The following is a 23,415-nucleotide window of genomic DNA, read 5'->3' as shown; positions in this document are numbered from 1 at the left end:
TCCCTTGGCTACCCAGGGTCCTCTATTCTACTCTCCTCGTTCCCACCTATCACCTCCCTTGGCTACCCAGGGTCCTCTATTCTTCTCTCCTTGTTCCCACCTATCACCTCCCTTGGCTACCCAGGGTCCTCTATTCTACTCTCCCCGTTCCCACCTATCCCCTCCCTTGGCTACCCAGGGTCCTCTATTCTACTCTCCTCGTTCCCACCTATCCCCCTCCCTTGGCTACCCAGGGTCCTCTATTCTACTCTCCTCGTTCCCACCTATCCCCCTCCCATGGCTACCCAGAGTCCTCTATTCTACTCTCCTCGTTCCCACCTATCACCTCCCTTGGCTACCCAGGGTCCTCTATTCTACTCTCCCCGTTCCCACCTATCCCCCTCCCTTAGCTACCCAGGGTCCTCTATTCTACTCTCCTCGTTCCCACCTATCCCCCTCCCTTGGCTACCCAGGGTCCTCTATTCTACTCTCCCCGTTCCCACCTATCCCCCTCCCTTAGCTACCCAGGGTCCTCTATTCTACTCTCCCCGTTCCCACCTATCCCCCTCCCTTAGCTACCCAGGGTCCTCTATTCTACTCTCCTCGTTTCCACCTATCCCCTCCCTTGGCTACCCAGGGTCCTCTACTCTCCTCGTTCCCACCTATCACCTCCCTTGGCTACCCAGGGTCCTCTACTCTCCTCGTTCCCACCTATCACCTCCCTTGGCTACCCAGGGTCCTCTATTCTACTCTCCTCGTTCCCACCTATCCCCTCCCTTGGCTACCCAGGGTCCTCTATTCTACTCTCCTCGTTCCCACCTATCACCTTCCTTGGCTACCCAGGGTCCTCTATTCTACTCTCCTCGTTCCCACCTATCCCCCTCCCTTGGCTACCCAGGGTCCTCTATTCTACTCTCCTCGTTCCCACCTATCACCTTCCTTGGCTACCCAGAGTCCTCTACTCTCCTCGTTCCCACCTATCACCTCCCTTGGCTACCCAGGGTCCTCTATTCTTCTCTCCTTGTTCCCACCTATCACCTCCCTTGGCTACCCAGGGTCCTCTATTCTACTCTCCCCGTTCCCACCTATCCCCTCCCTTGGCTACCCAGGGTCCTCTATTCTACTCTCCTCGTTCCCACCTATCCCCCTCCCTTGGCTACCCAGGGTCCTCTATTCTACTCTCCTCGTTCCCACCTATCCCCCTCCCATGGCTACCCAGAGTCCTCTATTCTACTCTCCTCGTTCCCACCTATCACCTCCCTTGGCTACCCAGGGTCCTCTATTCTACTCTCCTCGTTCCCACCTATCCCCCTCCCTTGGCTACCCAGGGTCCTCTATTCTACTCTCCTCGTTCCCACCTATCACCTCCCTTGGCTACCCAGGGTCCTCTATTCTACTCTCCCCGTTCCCACCTATCCCCCTCCCTTAGCTACCCAGGGTCCTCTATTCTACTCTCCCCGTTCCCACCTATCCCCCTCCCTTAGCTACCCAGGGTCCTCTATTCTACTCTCCCCGTTTCCACCTATCCCCTCCCTTGGCTACCCAGGGTCCTCTACTCTCCTCGTTCCCACCTATCACCTCCCTTGGCTACCCAGGGTCCTCTATTCTACTCTCCTCGTTCCCACCTATCCCCTCCCTTGGCTACCCAGGGTCCTCTATTCTACTCTCCTCGTTCCCACCTATCCCCTCCCTTCGCTACCCAGGGTCCTCTATTCTACTCTTCTCGTTCCCACCTATCACCTTCCTTGGCTACCCAGGGTCCTCTATTCTACTCTCCTCGTTCCCACCTATCACCTCCCTTGGCTACCCAGGGTCCTCTATTCTACTCTCCTCGTTCCCACCTATCACCTTCCTTGGCTACCCAGGGTCCTCTATTCTACTCTCCTCGTTCCCACCTATCACCTCCCTTGGCTACCCAGGGTCCTCTATTCTACTCTCCTCGTTCCCACCTATCACCTCCCTTGGCTACCCAGGGTCCTCTACTCTCCCCGTTCCCACCTATCCCCCTCCCTTGGCTACCCAGGGTCCTCTATTCTACTCTCCTCGTTCCCACCTATCACCTCCCTTGGCTACCCAGGGTCCTCTATTCTTCTCTCCTTGTTCCCACCTATCACCTCCCTTGGCTACCCAGGGTCCTCTATTCTACTCTCCCCGTTCCCACCTATCCCCTCCCTTGGCTACCCAGGGTCCTCTATTCTACTCTCCTCGTTCCCACCTATCCCCCTCCCTTGGCTACCCAGGGTCCTCTATTCTACTCTCCTCGTTCCCACCTATCCCCCTCCCTTGGCTACCCAGGGTCCTCTATTCTACTCTCCTCGTTCCCACCTATCCCCCTCCCATGGCTACCCAGAGTCCTCTATTCTACTCTCCTCGTTCCCACCTATCACCTCCCTTGGCTACCCAGGGTCCTCTATTCTACTCTCCCCGTTCCCACCTATCCCCCTCCCTTAGCTACCCAGGGTCCTCTATTCTACTCTCCTCGTTCCCACCTATCCCCCTCCCTTGGCTACCCAGGGTCCTCTATTCTACTCTCCCCGTTCCCACCTATCCCCCTCCCTTAGCTACCCAGGGTCCTCTATTCTACTCTCCCCGTTCCCACCTATCCCCTCCCTTGGCTACCCAGGGTCCTCTATTCTACTCTCCCCGTTCCCACCTATCCCCCTCCCTTAGCTACCCAGGGTCCTCTATTCTACTCTCCTCGTTTCCACCTATCCCCTCCCTTAGCTACCCAGGGTCCTCTATTCTACTCTCCTCGTTTCCACCTATCCCCTCCCTTGGCTACCCAGGGTCCTCTACTCTCCTCGTTCCCACCTATCACCTCCCTTGGCTACCCAGGGTCCTCTACTCTCCTCGTTCCCACCTATCACCTCCCTTGGCTACCCAGGGTCCTCTATTCTACTCTCCCCGTTCCCACCTATCACCTCCCTTGGCTACCCAGGGTCCTCTACTCTCCTCGTTCCCACCTATCACCTCCCTTGGCTACCCAGGGTCCTCTACTCTCCTCGTTCCCACCTATCACCTCCCTTGGCTACCCAGGGTCCTCTACTCTGCTCCCCCCCCTACAACAACATGATGCATCGTCTGGGGAGAGGAGAGGATATGTAGATACCTTCTTGCTGTAGATGCACATGTTGGGGGTCCTCCCAGGAACAGAGATTCCTGCTTTAGTCAGTTTGATGAAGTACTTCTGAACGCGGCTGGCCACCTGCACACACAGAGAACAAACGTTTAGCTATAAAGATAATACATTGTTGTGTGTGTGTGTGGGTGTAGGTGTAGGTGTGTGTGTGTGTGTGTGTGCACGCGTGTGTGACCTGTTTAGCGGTCCTGTTGCCCAGGGCGTCAGCTATCTTCTGCCAGCGTTTAGACTCCACCTCCTCAGGAGAGAACTTCAGCAGCAGATGCTCCAACTTTTTCTACACAGAAACAATTCATTTAGGAACGACTCATTTAGGAACGACTCATTCAGGAACGACTCATTTAGTAACGACTCATTTAGGAACGACTCATTTAGGAACGACTCATTTAGGATGTTCACTAATAATATTCTACACAGAAACAACTCATTTAGGAACGACTCATTTAGGAACGACTCATTTAGGAACGACTCATTTAGGAACGACTCATTCAGGAACGACTCATTTAGTAACGACTCATTTAGGAACGACTCATTTAGGAACGACTCATTTAGGATGTTCACTAATAATATTCTACACAGAAACAACTCATTTAGGAACGACTCATTTAGGAACGACTCATTTAGGAACAACTCATTTAGGAACGACTCATTTAGGAACGACTCATTTAGGAACAACTCATTTAGGAACGACTCATTTAGGATGTTCACTAATAATATTCTACACAGAAACAACTCATTCAGGAACGACTCATTTAGGAACGACTCATTTAGGATGTTCACTAATAATATTCTACACAGAAACAACTCATTCAGGAACGACTCATTTAGGAACGACTCATTTAGGAACGACTCATTCAGGAACGACTCATTTAGGAACGACTCATTTAGGATGTTCACTAATAATATTCTACACAGAAACAACTCATTTAGGAACGACTCATTTAGGAACGACTCATTTAGGAACGACTCATTTAGGATGTTCACTATTAATATTCTACACAGAAACAACTCATTCAGGAACGACTCATTTAGGAACGACTCATTCAGGAACGACTCATTTAGGAACGACTCATTTAGGAACGACTCATTTAGGAACGACTCATTCAGGAACGACTCATTCAGGAACGACTCATTTAGGAACGACTCATTTAGGAACGACTCATTTAGGAACGACTCATTTAGGAACGACTCATTTAGGATGTTCACTAATAATATTCTACACAGAAACAACTCATTCAGGAACGACTCATTTAGGAACGACTCATTTAGGAACGACTCATTTAGGATGTTCACTAATAATATTCTACACAGAAACAACTCATTCAGGAACGACTCATTTAGGAACGACTCATTTAGGAACGACTCATTTAGGATGTTCACTAATAATATTCTACACAGAAACAACTCATTCAGGAACGACTCATTTAGGAACGAGACTCATTTAGGAACAACTCATTTAGGAACGGCCCATTTAGGAACGACCGATTCAGGAACGACTCATTTAGGAACGACTCATTTAGGAACGACTCATTTAGGAACGACTCATTTAGGAACGACTCATTTAGGAACACGACTCATTTAGGAACACGACTCATTTAGGAACACGACTCATTTAGGAACACGACTCATTTAGGAACGACTCATTTAGGAACGACTCATTTAGGAACGACTCATTTAGGAACGACTCATTCAGGAACGACTCATTTAGGAACGACTCATTTAGGAACGAGACTAATTTAGGAACGACTCATTCAGGAACGACTCATTTAGGAACGAGACTCATTTAGGAACGACTCATTTAGGAACGACTCATTTAGGAACGACTCATTTAGGAACGACTCATTTAGGAACGACTCATTTAGGAACGACTCATTCAGGAACGACTCATTTAAAAAACGGCCCATTTAGGATGTTCACTAATAACAACAAAAGAAGGCACTTTAAAGAGAGGAGATCTCAGATCTGTATGGTATTGTTCTACACTCTTGGCTGAGACAACTAGGAGTTTTAAATGAGTCGAAATGTATTTATTAATTATTTGTAAAATACAAAATGTCCCGTCAGTACCTGTTCCTCCACGGTCCACAGCTGGTTGAAGGTGTCAGGTTTACTCTGGTGACACAGCCGCCCTCGGATCATCTGCACACAGAGAGACATGTTTAAGACCGCGGAAGGACACCTAATATTGTGCAGCAGTTGAACATGTCTATACACTGAGTGGACAAAACATTAGGAACACCTGCTCTTTCCATGACACAGACTGACCAGGTGAATCCAGGTGAAATCTATGATCCCTTATTGATGTCTCTTGTTAAATCCACTTCAAATCGGTGTAGATGAACGGGAGGAGACGGGTTAAAGAAGGATTATTACCCTTCAGACAATTGAGATATGGATTGTGCCAGGCGCACCGGTTTGAGTGTGTCAAGAACTGCAACGCTGCTGGGTTTTTCACGCTCAACAGTTTCCTGTGTGTATCAAGAATGATCCACCACCCAAAGGACATCCAGTCAACTCGACACAACTGTAGGAAGCATTGGAGTCAACATGGGCCAGCATCCCTGTGGAACGCTTTCAACACCTTGTAGAGTCCATGCCCTGACAAATTGGGGCTGTTCTGAGGGCAAAAGAGGGGAGTCCTAATGTTTGATATACTCAGTGTATACTACGAATATATATATTTTTTTACTGAATACTTTTATACTTTTATTATCAAAAGTTATGAGAGATTGCAAGTTTAACATTTCACCGTGTGACACTTTTCTTTATTATGTGCATATGACACATATAAACGTAGATTTCAAGAGTGCCGTGGTTTTTCCAAGATTAGTGATAAACCCTCAAATCAAATAGTCCGCACCTAATGCTTTCTGTCTATTTAGTCACATCTAGCGAGTGTATTTTCTTACTAGCTCTGACTCTGCTACTTTAAATGAGGAATGTTTTACTGACTACAGGTGCGTTCGGAAAGTATTCAGACCCCTTTGACTTTTTCCACATTTTGTTACGTTATGGCCTTATTCTAAAATGTCTCTTTGCCTTCATCAATCTACACACAATACCCCATAATGACAAAGCAAAAACAGTATTTGGGGAGTTTCTCCCATTCTTCTCTGCAGATCCTCTCAAGCTCTGTCAGGTTGGATGGGGAGCATTGCTGCACAGCTATTTTCAGGTCTCTTCAGAGATGTTTGATCAGGTTCAAGTCCGGGCTCTGGCTAGGCCACTCAAGGACATTCAGAGACTTGTCCCGAAGCCACTCCTGCATTGTCTTGGCTGTGTGCTTAGGGTCGTTGTCCTGTTGGAAGGTGAACCTTCACCCAAGTCTGAGGTCCTGAGCGCTCTGGAGCAGGTTTTCATCAAGGATCTTTATGTACTTTGCTCCGTTCATCTTTCCCTCGATCCTGACTAATCTCCCAGTCCCTGCCACTGAAAAACATCCCCACAGCATGATGCTGCCACCACCATGCTTCACCGTAGGGATGGTGCCAGGTTTCCTCCAGACGTGACGTTTGGCATTCAGGCCAAAGAGTTCAATCTTGGTTTCATTAGACCAGAGAATATTTTTCTCATGGTCTGAGAGTCCTTTAGGTGCCTTTCGGCAAACTCCAAGCGGGCTGTCATGTGCCTTTTACAGAAGAGTGGCTTCCATCTGGCCACTCTACCATAAAGGCCTGATTGGTGGACTGCTGCAGAGATGGTTGTCCTTCTGGAAGGTTCCCCTATCTCCACAGAGGAACTCTGGAGCTCCTTCAGGGTGACCATCGGCTTCTTTGTCAACCCCCTGTCAAAGGCCCTTCTCCCCCGATTGCTCAGTTTGTCCGGGCGGCCAGCTCTAGGAAGTCTTGGTGGTTCCAAACTTCTTCCATTTAAGAATGATGGAGGCCACTGTGTTCTTGGGGACCTTCAATGCTGCAGACATTTTTTGGTACCCTTCCCCAGATCTGTGCCTCAACACAATCCTGTCTCGGAGCTCAACAGACAAGTCCTTCGACCTCATGGCTTGGTTTTTGCTTTGACATGCACTGTTAACTGTGAGACCTTACTGACAGTAAATCTCAGTAAGACAAAAATAATGGTGTTCCAAAAAAGGTCCAGTTGCCAGGACAACAAATACAAAATTCCATCTAGACACCGTTGCCCTAGAGCACACAAAAAAACTATACATACCTTGGCCTAAACATCAGCGCCACAGGTAACTTCCACAAAGCTGTGAACGATCTGAGAGACAAGGCAAGAAGGGCCTTCTATGCCATCAAAAGGAACATAAAATTTGACATGCCAATTACGATCTGTCTAAAAACACTTGAATCAGTTACAGAACCCATTGCCCTTTATGGTTGTGAGGTCTGGGGTCCGCTCACCAACCAAGAATTCACAAAATGGAACAAACACCAATTTGAGACTCTGCATGCAGGATTCTGCAAAAATATCCTCTGTGTACAACGTAAAACACCAAATAATGCATGCAGAGCAGAATTAGGCCGATACCCACTAATTATCAAAATACAGAATATAGCCGTTAAATTCTACAACCACCTAAAAGGAAGCGATTCCCAAAGCTTCCATAACAAAGCCATCACCTACAGAGAGATGAACCTGGAGGAGAGTCCCCTAAGCAAGCTGGTCCTAGGGCTCTGTTCACAAACACAAACACACCCCACAGAGCCCCAGGACAACAGCACAATTAGACCCAACCAAATCATGAGAAAACAAAAAGATAATTACTTAACACATTGGAAAGAATTAACAACAAAACTGAGCAAACTAGAATGCTATTTGGCCCTAAACAGAGAGTACACAGTGGCAGAATACCTGACCACTGTGACTGACCCAAACTTAAGGAAAGCTTTGACTATGTACAGACTCAGTGAGCATAGCCTTGCTATTGAGAAAGGCCACCGTAGGCAGACCTGGCTCTCAAGAGAAGACAGGCTATGAGCACACTGCCCACAAAATGAGGTGGAAACTGAGCTGCACTTCCTAACCTCCTGCCCAATGTATGACCATATTAGAGACACTATTTCCCTCAGATTACACAGATCCACAACGAATTCAAAAACAAACCCAATTTTGATAAACTCCCATATCTACTGGGTGAAATACCACAGTGTGACATCACAGCAGCAAGATGTGTGACCTGTTGCCAAAAGAAAAGTGATACGAGAGAGAGAGAGTAATGAAGATGGGAGTGTAGATATGTTTACAAAAGAAAAAAGGAGAGAAGAACACAAAACGATGAATAAATTAAAGACGTAATGGGCCTGCACCCCAAATGGAACCCTATTCCATATAGTGGACTCCTTTTGACCAGGGACAAATGGAACCCTATTGCATATAGTGGACTCCTTTTGACCAGGGACAAATGGAACCCTATTCCATATAGTGGACTCCTTTTGACCAGGGACAAATGGAACCCTATTGCATATAGTGGACTCCTTTTGACCAGGGACAAATGGAACCCTATTCCATATAGTGGACTCCTTTTGACCAGGGACAAATGGATCCCTATTCCATATAGTGGACTCTTTTCGACCAGGGACAAATGGAACCCTATTCCATATAGTGGACTCCTTTTGACCAGGGACAAATGGAACCCTATTCCATATAGTGGACTCCTTTTGACCAGGGACAAATGGATCCCTATTCCATATAGTGGACTCTTTTCGACCAGGGACAAATGGAACCCTATTGCATATAGTGGACTCCTTTTGACCAGGGACAAATGGAACCCTATTCCATATAGTGGACTCCTTTTGACCAGGGACAAATGGATCCCTATTCCATATAGTGGACTCTTTTCGACCAGGGACAAATGGAACCCTATTCCATATAGTGGACTCCTTTTGACCAGGGACAAATGGAACCCTATTCCATATAGTGGACTCCTTTTGACCAGGGACAAATGGATCCCTATTCCATATAGTGGACTCCTTTTGACCAGGGACAAATTGATCCCTATTCCATATAGTGGACTCCTTTTGACCAGGGACAAATGGATCCCTATTCCATATAGTGGACTCCTTTTGACCAGGGACAAATGGAACCCTATTCCATATATAGTGGACTCATTTTGACCAGGGACAAATGGAACCCTATTCCATATAGTGGACTCCTTTTGACCAGGGACAAATGGAACCCTATTCCATATAGTGGACTCCTTTTGACCAGGGACAAATTGATCCCTATTCCATATAGTGGACTCCTTTTGACCAGGGACAAATGGATCCCTATTCCATATAGTGGACTCCTTTTGACCAGGGACAAATGGAACCCTATTCCATATAGTGGACTCCTTTTGACCAGGGACAAATGGAACCCTATTCCATATATAGTGGACTCCTTTTGACCAGGGACAAATGGAACCCTATTCCATATAGTGGACTCCTTTTGACCAGGGACAAATGGATCCCTATTCCATATAGTGGACTCCTTTTGACCAGGGACAAATTGATCCCTATTCCATATAGTGGACTCCTTTTGACCAGGGACAAATGGATCCCTATTCCATATAGTGGACTCCTTTTGACCAGGGACAAATGGAACCCTATTCCATATATAGTGGACTCATTTTGACCAGGGACAAATGGAACCCTATTCCATATAGTGGACTCCTTTTGACCAGGGACAAATGGAACCCTATTCCATATAGTGGACTCCTTTTGACCAGGGACAAATTGATCCCTATTCCATATAGTGGACTCCTTTTGACCAGGGACAAATGGATCCCTATTCCATATAGTGGACTCCTTTTGACCAGGGACAAATGGAACCCTATTCCATATAGTGGACTCCTTTTGACCAGGGACAAATGGAACCCTATTCCATATATAGTGGACTCCTTTTGACCAGGGACAAATGGAACCCTATTCCATATAGTGGACTCCTTTTGACCAGGGACAAATGGATCCCTATTCCATATATAGTGGACTCCTTTTGACCAGGGACAAATGGAACCCTATTCCATATAGTGGACTCCTTTTGACCAGGGACAAATGGAACCCTATTCCATATAGTGGACTCCTTTTGACCAGGGACAAATGGAACCCTATTCCATATAGTGGACTCCTTTTGACCAGGGACAAATGGATCCCTATTCCATATAGTGGACTCCTTTTGACCAGGGACAAATTGATCCCTATTCCATATAGTGGACTCCTTTCGACCAGGGACAAATGGATCCCTATTCCATATAGTGGACTCCTTTCGACCAGGGACAAATGGAACCCTATTCCATATAGTGGACTCCTTTTGACCAGGGACAAATGGAACCCTATTCCATATAGTGGACTCCTTTTGACCAGGGACAAATGGAACCCTATTCCATATAGTGGACTCCTTTCGACCAGGGACAAATGGAACCCTATTCCATATAGTGGACTCCTTTCGACCAGGGACAAATGGATCCCTATTCCATATAGTGGACTCCTTTTGACCAGGGACAAATGGATCCCTATTCCATATAGTGGACTCCTTTTGACCAGGGACAAATGGAACCCTATTCCATATAGTGGACTCCTTTTGACCAGGGACAAATGGATCCCTATTCCATATAGTGGACTCCTTTTGACCAGGGACAAATGGAACCCTATTCCATATATAGTGGACTCCTTTTGACCAGGGACAAATGGAACCCTATTCCATATAGTGGACTCCTTTTGACCAGGGACAAATGGAACCCTATTCCATATAGTGGACTCCTTTTGACCAGGGACAAATGGAACCCTATTCCATATAGTGGACTCCTTTTGACCAGGGACAAATGGAACCCTATTCCATATAGTGGACTCCTTTTGACCAGGGACAAATGGAACCCTATTCCATATAGTGGACTCCTTTTGACCAGGGACAAATGGAACCCTATTCCATATAGTGGACTCCTTTCGACCAGGGACAAATGGAACCCTATTCCATATAGTGGACTCCTTTTGACCAGGGACAAATGGAACCCTATTCCATATAGTGGACTCCTTTCGACCAGGGACAAATGGATCCCTATTCCATATAGTGGACTCCTTTTGACCATGGACAAATGGATCCCTATTCCATATAGTGGACTCCTTTTGACCAGGGACAAATGGATCCCTATTCCATATAGTGGACTCCTTTCGACCAGGGACAAATGGAACCCTATTCCATATAGTGGACTCCTTTTGACCAGGGACAAATGGAACCCTATTCCATATAGTGGACTCCTTTTGACCAGGGACAAATGGATCCCTATTCCATATATAGTGGACTCCTTTTGACCAGGGACAAATGGATCCCTATTCCATATATAGTGGACTCCTTTTGACCAGGGACAAATGGAACCCTATTCCATATAGTGGACTCCTTTTGACCAGGGACAAATGGATCCCTATTCCATATAGTGGACTCCTTTTGACCAGGGACAAATGGAACCCTATTCCATATAGTGGACTCCTTTTGACCAGGGACAAATGGAACCCTATTCCATATAGTGGACTCCTTTTGACCAGGGACAAATGGATCCCTATTCCATATAGTGGACTCCTTTTGACCAGGGACAAATGGATCCCTATTCCATATATAGTGGACTCCTTTTGACCAGGGACAAATGGAACCCTATTCCATATAGTGGACTCCTTTTGACCAGGGACAAATGGATCCCTATTCCATATAGTGGACTCCTTTCGACCAGGGACAAATGGAACCCTATTCCATATAGTGGACTCCTTTTGACCAGGGACAAATGGATCCCTATTCCATATATAGTGGACTCCTTTTGACCAGGGACAAATGGAACCCTATTCCATATAGTGGACTCCTTTTGACCAGGGACAAATGGATCCCTATTCCATATAGTGGACTCCTTTTGACCAGGGACAAATGGATCCCTATTCCATATAGTGGACTCCTTTTGACCAGGGACAAATGGAACCCTATTCCATATAGTGGACTCCTTTTGACCAGGGACAAATGGAACCCTATTCCATATAGTGGACTCCTTTTGACCAGGGACAAATGGAACCCTATTCCATATAGTGGACTCCTTTTGACCAGGGACAAATGGAACCCTATTCCATATAGTGGACTCCTTTCGACCAGGGACAAATGGAACCCTATTCCATATAGTGGACTCCTTTTGACCAGGGACAAATGGATCCCTATTCCATATAGTGGACTCCTTTTGACCAGGGACAAATGGATCCCTATTCCATATAGTGGACTCCTTTTGACCAGGGACAAATGGAACCCTATTCCATATATAGTGGACTCCTTTTGACCAGGGACAAATGGAACCCTATTCCATATAGTGGACTCCTTTTGACCAGGGACAAATGGATCCCTATTCCATATAGTGGACTCCTTTTGACCAGGGACAAATGGATCCCTATTCCATATAGTGGACTCCTTTTGACCAGGGACAAATGGAACCCTATTCCATATAGTGGACTCCTTTTGACCAGGGACAAATGGATCCCTATTCCATATATAGTGGACTCCTTTTGACCAGGGACAAATGGAACCCTATTCCATATAGTGGACTCCTTTTGACCAGGGACAAATGGAACCCTATTCCATATAGTGGACTCCTTTTGACCAGGGACAAATGGAACCCTATTCCATATAGTGGACTCCTTTTGACCAGGGACAAATGGAACCCTATTCCATATAGTGGACTCCTTTTGACCAGGGACAAATGGATCCCTATTCCATATAGTGGACTCCTTTTGACCAGGGACAAATGGATCCCTATTCCATATAGTGGACTCCTTTTGACCAGGGACAAATGGAACCCTATTCCATATAGTGGACTCCTTTTCACCAGGGACAAATGGATCCCTATTCCATATAGTGGACTCCTTTTGACCAGGGACAAATGGATCCCTATTCCATATAGTGGACTCCTTTTGACCAGGGACAAATGGATCCCTATTCCATATAGTGGACTCTTTTCGACCAGGGACAAATGGATCCCTATTCCATATAGTGGACTCTTTTCGACCAGGGACAAATGGATCCCTATTCCATATAGTGGACTCCTTTCGACCAGGGACAAATGGATCCCTATTCCATATAGTGGACTCCTTTTGACCAGGGACAAATGGAACCCTATTCCATATAGTGGACTCCTTTCGACCAGGGACAAATGGATCCCTATTCCATATAGTGGACTCCTTTTGACCAGGGACAAATGGAACCCTATTCCATATAGTGGACTCCTTTTGACCAGGGACAAATGGAACCCTATTCCATATAGTGGACTCCTTTTGACCAGGGACAAATGGAACCCTATTCCATATATTGGACTCCTTTCGACCAGGAACAAATGGAACCCTATTCCATATAGTGGACTCCTTTTGACCAGGGACAAATGGATCCCTATTCCATATAGTGGACTCCTTTTGACCAGGGACAAATGGATCCCTATTCCATATAGTGGACTCATTTTGACCAGGGACAAATGGATCCCTATTCCATATAGTGGACTCCTTTTGACCAGGGACAAATGGATCCCTATTCCATATAGTGGACTCCTTTTGACCAGGGACAAATGGAACCCTATTCCATATAGTGGACTCCTTTCGACCAGGGACAAATGGATCCCTATTCCATATAGTGGACTCCTTTCGACCAGGGACAAATGGAACCCTATTCCATATAGTGGACTCCTTTTGACCAGGGACAAATGGAACCCTATTCCATATAGTGGACTCCTTTCGACTAAGGCCTCTATGGGGAATAGACTATGTAGATAGTAGGGGAATAGACTATGTAGATAGTAGGGGAATAGACTATGTAGATAGTAGGGGAATAGACTATGTAGATAGTAGGGGAATAGACTATGTAGATAGTAGGGGAATAGACTATGTAGATAGTAGGGGAATAGACTATGTAGATAGTAGGGGAATAGACTATGTAGGTAGTAGGGGAATAGACTATGTAGATAGTAGGGGAATAGACTATGTAGGTAGTAGGGGAATAGACTATGTAGGTAGTAGGGGGATAGGCTATGTAGGTAGTAGGGGAATAGACTATGTAGATAGTAGGGGAATAGACTGTGTAGATAGTAGGGGAATAGACTATGTAGGTAGTAGGGGAATAGACTATGTAGATAGTAGGGGAATAGACTGTGTAGATAGTAGGGGAATAGACTATGTAGGTAGTAGGGGAATAGACTATGTAGGTAGTAGGGGAATAGACTATGTAGATAGTAGGGGAATAGACTATGTAGGTAGTAGGGGAATTGACTATGTAGATAGTAGGGGAATAGACTATGTAGATAGTAGGGGAATAGACTATGTAGATAGTAGGGGAATAGACTATGTAGATAGTAGGGGAATAGACTATGTAGGTAGTAGGGGAATAGACTATGTAGGTAGTAGGGGAATAGACTATGTAGGTAGTAGGGGGATAGGCTATGTAGGTAGTAGGGGAATAGACTATGTAGATAGTAGGGGAATAGACTGTGTAGATAGTAGGGGAATAGACTATGTAGGTAGTAGGGGAATAGACTATGTAGGTAGTAGGGGAATAGACTATGTAGATAGTAGGGGAATAGACTATGTAGATAGTAGGGGAATAGACTATGTAGATAGTAGGGGAATAGACTATGTAGATAGTAGGGGAATAGACTATGTAGGTAGTAGGGGAATAGACTATGTAGATAGTAGGGGAATAGACTATGTAGGTAGTAGGGGAATAGACTATGTAGGTAGTAGGGGAATAGGCTATGTAGATAGTAGGGGAATAGACTATGTAGATAGTAGGGGAATAGACTGCCATCTGGGACGCAGACATGATATTTGTTCAGGAGAATCTACACAATCAATTAAACTGACTGCTTTCCACACACACACACACACACACACACACACACACACACACACACACACACACACACACACACACACACACACACACACACACACACACACACCAGTAGAGCACCAGGAGAAGAGAGGTGGGTTGTTTCCATAGATACCATCTCATATCCTCTAGTATGGGTAGAGGAATGGGATGGTGAGGTGTGACAAGGGGCTGTTAAATGGACAATAACATGGTCATTTGTGAGATCTTTGAAAGCAATTAGTAGAGAAAGGAGGCAGTTGTGGCCTAGCTGGCTACATAACAAACACATCAAGCTGCAGCTGTGCCCTAAATTACATGGCTTTGGGTATAGCCTGTGGGTTAACAGTGGGATGTACCTGTGAGTTGCTGCTGTTCTCAGGAGCGTCACTAGAGGGCAGAGCAGAGTACAGGGTTGACGGTTCACCCTCCTCCTCCTTCTTGGGATCCAGAGGGCTTTTTGGTCCGACTGGTAACCTAACTATAGGATAATATATATAATATAAGTGAGAGAGTTTGAGCCTCCTGGTCAACTCACCCTTATCGAATACGAGTTTGAGCCTCCTGGTCAACTCACCCTTATCGAAAACGAGTTTGAGCCTCCTGGTCAACTCACCCTTATCGAATACGAGTTTGAGCCTCCTGGTCAACTCACCCTTATCGAATATGAGTTTGAGCCTCCTGGTCAACTCACCCTTATCGAATATGAGTTTGAGCCTCCTGGTCAACTCACCCTTATCGAATATGAGTTTGAGCCTCCTGGTCAACTCACCCTTATGGAATATGAGTTTGAGCCTCCTGGTCAACTCACCCTTATCGAATATGAGTTTGAGCCTCCTGGTCAACTCACCCTTATCGAATATGAGTTTGAGCCTCCTGGTCAACTCACCCTTATCGAATATGAGTTTGAGCCTCCTGGTCAACTCACCCTTATCGAATATGAGTTTGAGCCTCCTGGTCAACTCACCCTTATCGAATATGAGTTTGAGCCTCCTGGTCAACTCACCCTTATCGAATACGAGTTTGAGCCTCCTGGTCAACTCACCCTTATCGAATACGAGTTTGAGCCTCCTGGTCAACTCACCCTTATCGAATACGAGTTTGAGCCTCCTGGTCAACTCACCCTTATCGAATACGAGTTTGAGCCTCCTGGTCAACTCACCCTTATCGAATACGAGTTTGAGCCTCCTGGTCGACTCACCCTTATCGAATACGAGTTTGAGCCTCCTGGTCGACTCACCCTTATCGAATATGAGTTTGAGCCTCCTGGTCAACTCACCCTTATCGAATACGAGTTTGAGCCTCCTGGTCAACTCACCCTTATCGAATACGAGTTTGAGCCTCCTGGTCAACTCACCCTTATCGAATACGAGTTTGAGCCTCCTGGTCAACTCACCCTTATCGAATACGAGTTTGAGCCTCCTGGTCGACTCACCCTTATCGAATACGAGTTTGAGCCTCCTGGTCGACTCACCCTTATCGAATACGAGTTTGAGCCTCCTGGTCAACTCACCCTTATCGAATACGAGTTTGAGCCTCATGGTCGACTCACCCTTATCGAATACGAGTTTGAGCCTCCTGGTCGACTCACCCTTATCGAATATGAGTTTGAGCCTCCTGGTCGACTCACCCTTATCGAATATGAGTTTGAGCCTCATGGTCAACTCACCCTTATCGAATATGAGTTTGAGCCTCCTGGTCAACTCACCCTTATCGAATATGAGTTTGAGCCTCCTGGTCGACTCACCCTTATCGAATATGAGTTTGAGCCTCCTGGTCAACTCACCCTTATCTAATATGAGTTTGAGCCTCCTGGTCAACTCACCCTTATCGAATATGAGTTTGAGCCTCCTGGTCAACTCACCCTTATCGAATATGAGTTTGAGCCTCCTGGTCAACTCACCCTTATCGAATATGAGTTTGAGCCTCCTGGTCAACTCACCCTTATCGAATACGAGTTTGAGCCTCCTGGTCAACTCACCCTTATCGAATATGAGTTTGAGCCTCCTGGTCAACTCACCCTTATCGAATACGAGTTTGAGCCTCCTGGTCAACTCACCCTTATCGAATACGAGTTTGAGCCTCCTGGTCAACTCACCCTTATCGAATATGAGTTTGAGCCTCCTGGTCAACTCACCCTTATCGAATACGAGTTTGAGCCTCCTGGTCAACTCACCCTTATCGAATATGAGTTTGAGCCTCCTGGTCAACTCACCCTTATCGAATATGAGTTTGAGCCTCCTGGTCAACTCACCCTTATCGAATATGAGTTTGAGCCTCCTGGTCAACTCACCCTTATCGAATACGAGTTTGAGCCTCCTGGTCAACTCACCCTTATCGAATACGAGTTTGAGCCTCCTGGTCAACTCACCCTTATCGAATACGAGTTTGAGCCTCCTGGTCAACTCACCCTTATCGAATATGAGTTTGAGCCTCCTGGTCAACTCACCCTTATCGAATATGAGTTTGAGCCTCCTGGTCAACTCACCCTTATCGAATACGAGTTTGAGCCTCCTGGTCAACTCACCCTTATCGAATATGAGTTTGAGCCTCCAGGTCAACTCACCCTTATCGAATATGAGTTTGAGCCTCCTGGTCAACTCACCCTTATCGAATATGAGTTTGAGCCTCCTGGTCAACTCACCCTTATCGAATATGAGTTTGAGCCTCCTGGTCAACTCACCCTTATCGAATACGAGTTTGAGCCTCCTGGTCAACTCACCCTTATCGAATATGAGTTTGAGCCTCCAGGTCAACTCACCCTTATCGAATATGAGTTTGAGCCTCCTGGTCAACTCACCCTTATCGAATATGAGTTTGAGCCTCCTGGTCAACTCACCCTTATCGAATATGAGTTTGAGCCTCCTGGTCAACTCACCCTTATCGAATATGAGTTTGAGCCTGCTGGTTGTGCGTTTCTTGTCACAGAACTCCCTCTCGAAGTCACCCAGTCCTGAGGTGTACTGGTCCCACGAGATGTCTGGCAGCTGAACCACTCTCTGGGGCCGCGGCAGGTCCAACTCCACCTGAGGTTAGAGATCAGAGGTCAACAGGAAGTGGGCCTTGTAGAATTAGACAAAGATCACCAGGATCCATGTACGGGCAGGAAACATGTGAACTAGGTTCCTCGAATGTAGCCTTTGGCCTAACGTTCTACTTTGTCAGATCACGTCAAGGTTTACAGCCAAGACGAGCAGCTGAGAGCTGCCATGTTGAACCACCTGGAGCAACAGCCTCTTGATGCGGAAAATAGGAAGTGGGGGAAAACCTTGTGATTAGATGTCGTTTAGACCAATGTAAGATTTTTGGATAGAGACTTTTATTTTTTTATTGGAGAGAGATATTTATGTTTATTTATTTTCCCTTTTGTACTTTAACTATTTGCACACCCCTCCCAGACCAGAAAGACACCCCTCCCAGACCAGCGAGACGCCCCTCCCAGACCAGCGAGACGCCCCTCCCAGACCAGCGAGACGCCCAGCCCAGACCAGCGAGACGCCCCTCCCAGACCAGCGAGACGCCCCTCCCAGACCAGCGAGACGCCCAGCCCAGACCAGCGAGACGCCCCTCACCAGACCAACGAGACGCCCCTCCCAGACCAGCGAGACGCCCCTCCCAGACCAGAGAGATGCCCCTCCCAGACCAGAGAGACACTCGGCCCAGACCAGCGAGACGCCCCTCCCAGACCAGCGAGACGCCCCTCCCAGACCAGCGAGACGCCCCTCCCAGACCAGCGAGACACCCCTCCCAGACCAGCGAGACACCCAGCCCAGACCAGCGAGACGCCCCTCCCAGACCAGCGAGACGCCCCTCCCAGACCAGCGAGACGCCCCTCCCAGACCAGCGAGACGCCCCTCCCAGACCAGCGAGACGCCCCTCCCAGACCAGCGAGACACCCAGCCCAGACCAGCGAGACGCCCCTCCCAGACCAGCGAGACGCCCCTCCCAGACCAGCGAGACAGCCGAGACGCCCCTCCCAGACCAGCGAGACACCCCTCCCAGACCAGCGAGACACCCCTCCCAGGCCAGCGAGACACCCCTCCCAGACCAGCGAGACGCCCCTCCCAGACCAGCGAGACGCCCAGCCCAGACCAGCGAGACGCCCCTCCCAGACCAGCGAGACGCCCCTCCCAGACCAGCGAGACGCCCCTCCCAGACCAGCGAGACGCCACTCCCAGACCAGCGAGACGCCCCTCCCAGACCAGCGAGACGCCCAGCCCAGACCAGCGAGACGCCCAGCCCAGACCAGCGAGACGCCCCTCCCAGACCAGCGAGATGCCCAGCCCAGACCAGCGAGATGCCCAGCCCAGACCAGCGAGACACTCGGCCCAGACCAGCGAGACACCCAGCCCAGACCAGCGAGACGCCCAGCCCAGACCAGAGAGACGCCCCTCCCAGACCAGCGAGACGCCCCTCCCAGACCAGCGAGACGCCCCTCCCAGACCAGCGTGACGCCCCTCCCAGACCAGCGAGACGCCCCTCCCAGACCAGCGAGACAACTTCCTGGAGGACCTGCACTAGGAGGATCCACACCAAGAGGACCCCCTCAAACAAACCCCGGCCACACCCTGTATAGGCCCCCCAGATCAGTCCTATGCCCCTCTCTGCCCCCCCACCACCATCTGTAGCAAGGACCTCAACATCAGGCCTATGCCCCTGCCCCCCACCACCATCTGTAGCAAGGACCTCAACATCAGGCCTATGCCCCTTCTGCCCCCCCCACCACCATCTGTAGCAAGGACCTCAACATCAGAGCAATTTCCAAACGCCACTCATCTGTACAAACAATAATACGCAAGTATAAACACCATGGGACCACGCAGCCGTCATACCACTCAGGAAGGAAACACGTTCTGTCTCCTAGAGGTGAACGTACTTTGGTGCGAAAAGTGCAAATCAATCCCAGAACAACAGCAAAGGACCTTGTGAAGATGCTGGAGGAAACAGGTACAAAAGTATCTAAATCCACAGTAAAACGAGTCCTATATTGACATAACCTGAAAGGCCGCTCAGCAAGGAAGAAGCCTCTGCTCTAAAACCGCCATAAAAAAGCCAGACTACGGTTTGCAACTGCACATGGGGACAAAGATCGTACTTTTTGGAGAAATGTCCTCTAGTCTGATGAAAGAAAAATAGAACTGTTTTGCCATAATGACCATTGTTATGTTTGGAGGAAAAAGGGGGAGGCTTGCAAGCCGAAGAACACCATCCCAACCGTGAAGCAAAGGGGTGGCAGCATCATGTTGTGAGGGTGCTTTGCTGCAGGAGGGACTGGTGCACTTCACATAATAGATGGCATCATGAGGATGGAAAATTATGTGGATATATTGAAGCAACATCTCACGACATCAGTCAGGAAGTCAATGACAACCACCATTCATGCCAATAAAGCATTGTATTGAAGAGAGACACAGAAATGTTTATGTATTTTGTTCAAATCAAATCACATTTTATTTGTCACATACACATGGTTAGCAGATGTTAATGCGAGTGTAGCGAAATGCTTGTGCTTCTAGTTCCGACAATGCAGTAATAACCAACGAGTAATCTAACCTAACAATTCCACAACTACTACCTTATACACACAAGTGTAAAGGGATAAAGAATATGTACATAAAGATATATGAATGAGTGATGGTACAGAACGGCATAGGCAAGATGCAGTAGATGGTATCGAGTACAGTATATACATATGAGATGAGTATTGTGGGGTATATAAACATAAAGTGGCATAGTTTAAAGTGGTAGTCTATTGTATTGTATTATGCATGTGATACGCGGTTGGGCTGCGACTATGATATGTGATCATCTCGCCTGGCTATCTTAAGACGAATGCACTAGCTGTGGGTTGCTCTGCTCACTGGCTAAATTGTAATCTAAACGTAGCGGTATATTAGTGTGTATTTTTATTTGTAGTTTTGTTTCCTGTTTAGCCCCAGGAAACAATGAGGTTATGACATTAAATACCCGTCATAACCGCATTATATACCCGTCGTAACCGCATTATACACCCGTCGTAACCGCATTATATACCCGTCGTAACCGCATTATACACCCGTCGTAACCGCATTATATACCCGTCATAACTGCATTATATACCCGTCATAACCGCATTATATACCCGTCATAACCGCATTATATACCCGTCGTAACCGCATTATATACCCGTCGTAACCGCATTATATACCCGTCGTAACCGCATTATACACCCGTCGTAACCGCATTATACACCCGTCGTAACCGCATTATATACCCGTCATAACTGCATTATATACCCGTCATAACCGCATTATATACCCGTCGTAACCGCATTATATACCCGTCGTAACCGCATTATACACCCGTCGTAACCGCATTATATACCCGTCATAACTGCATTATATACCCGTCATAACCGCATTATATACCCGTCATAACCGCATCATATACCCGTCATAACCTCATCATATACCCGTCATAACCGCATCATATACCCGTCACAGCCGCATTATATACCCGTCATACCCGCATTATATACCCGTCATAAACGCATTATATACCGGTCATAACCGCATCATATACCCGTCATAACCGCATCATATACCCGTCATAACCGCATCATATACCCGTCACAGCCGCATTATATACCCGTCATACCCGCATTATATACCCGTCGTAAACGCATTATATACCCGTCGTAACCGTATTATATACCCGTCACAACCGCATTATATACCCGTCATAACTGCATTATATACCCGTCATAACCGCATTATATACCCGTCATAACCGCATCATATACCCGTCATAACCGCATGATATACCCGTCATAACCGCATTATATACCCGTCATAACCGCATTATATACCCGTCATAACCGCATCATATACCCGTCATAACCGCATCATATACCCGTCATAACCGCATCATATACCCGTCACAGCCGCATTATATACCCGTCATACCCGCATTATATACCCGTCATAACCGCATTATATACCGGTCATAACCGCATCATATACCCGTCATAACCGCATCATATACCCGTCATAACCGCATCATATACCCGTCACAGCCGCATTATATACCCGTCATACCCGCATTATATACCCGTCGTAAACGCATTATATACCCGTCGTAACCGTATTATATACCCGTCACAACCGCATTATATACCCGTCATAACTGCATTATATACCCGTCATAACCGCATTATATACCCGTCATAACCGCATCATATACCCGTCATAACCGCATGATATACCCGTCATAACCGCATTATATACGCGTCATAACCGCATTATATACCCGTCAAAACCGCATTATATACCCGTCATACCCGTCATAAACGCATTATATACCCGTCATAACCGCATCATATACCGTCATAACCGCATCATATACCCGTCATAACCGCATCATATACCCGTCACAGCCGCATTATATACCCGTCATACCCGCATTATATACCCGTCATAACCGCATCATATACCCGTCATAACCGCATCATATACCCGTCACAGTCGCATTATATACCCGTCATAAACGCATTATATACCCGTCATAACCGCATTATATACCCGTCATAACCGCATCATATACCCGTCACAGCCGCATTATATACCCGTCATACCCGCATTATATACCCGTCATACCTGTCATAACCGCATTATATACCCGCCATACCCATCATAACCGCATTATATACCCGTCATACCCGCATTATATACCCGTCGTAAACGCATTATATACCCGTCGTAACCGTATTATATACCCGTCACAACCGCATTATATACCCGTCATAACTGCATTATATACCCGTCATAACCGCATTATATACCCGTCATAACCGCATCATATACCCGTCATAACCGCATCATATACCCGTCATAACCGCATCATATACCCGTCACAGCCGCATTATATACCCGTCATACCCGCATTATATACCCGTCGTAAACGCATTATATACCCGTCGTAACCGTATTATATACCCGTCACAACCGCATTATATACCCGTCATAACTGCATTATATACCCGTCATAACCGCATTATATACCCGTCATAACCGCATCATATACCCGTCATAACCGCATGATATACCCGTCATAACTGCATTATATACCCGTCATAACCGCATTATATACCCGTCATAACCGCATCATATACCCGTCATAACCTCATCATATACCCGTCATAACCGCATCATATACCCGTCACAGCCGCATTATATACCCGTCATACCCGCATTATATACCCGTCATAAACGCATTATATACCGGTCATAACCGCATCATATACCCGTCATAACCGCATCATATACCCGTCATAACCGCATCATATACCCGTCACAGCCGCATTATATACCCGTCATACCCGCATTATATACCCGTCGTAAACGCATTATATACCCGTCGTAACCGTATTATATACCCGTCACAACCGCATTATATACCCGTCATAACTGCATTATATACCCGTCATAACCGCATTATATACCCGT

General features: G+C 47.0%; 1 protein-coding gene across 1 annotated transcript in view; it reads right to left on the bottom strand.

The window, feature by feature from the left end:
- The window catches only part of LOC120020742 (nestin-like), a 66,439-nt gene that overhangs the window by 32,713 nt on the left and 10,311 nt on the right, over window positions 1-23,415 (bottom strand). The window contains exons 3-7 of the mRNA XM_038964478.1: window positions 17,811-17,958; window positions 15,292-15,413; window positions 5,186-5,257; window positions 3,294-3,395; window positions 3,089-3,184 (exon numbers count right to left, since the gene is read on the bottom strand). Of these exons, the coding sequence (XP_038820406.1) occupies window positions 3,089-3,184; window positions 3,294-3,395; window positions 5,186-5,257; window positions 15,292-15,413; window positions 17,811-17,958 (540 nt within the window). The remainder of the gene's footprint in view (window positions 1-3,088; window positions 3,185-3,293; window positions 3,396-5,185; window positions 5,258-15,291; window positions 15,414-17,810; window positions 17,959-23,415) is intronic.

Source organism: Salvelinus namaycush, chromosome 25, assembly GCF_016432855.1.
Source record: "Salvelinus namaycush isolate Seneca chromosome 25, SaNama_1.0, whole genome shotgun sequence".
Lineage (NCBI taxonomy): Eukaryota > Metazoa > Chordata > Actinopteri > Salmoniformes > Salmonidae > Salvelinus > Salvelinus namaycush.
This window is presented reverse-complemented; position numbering and strand designations above follow the sequence as displayed.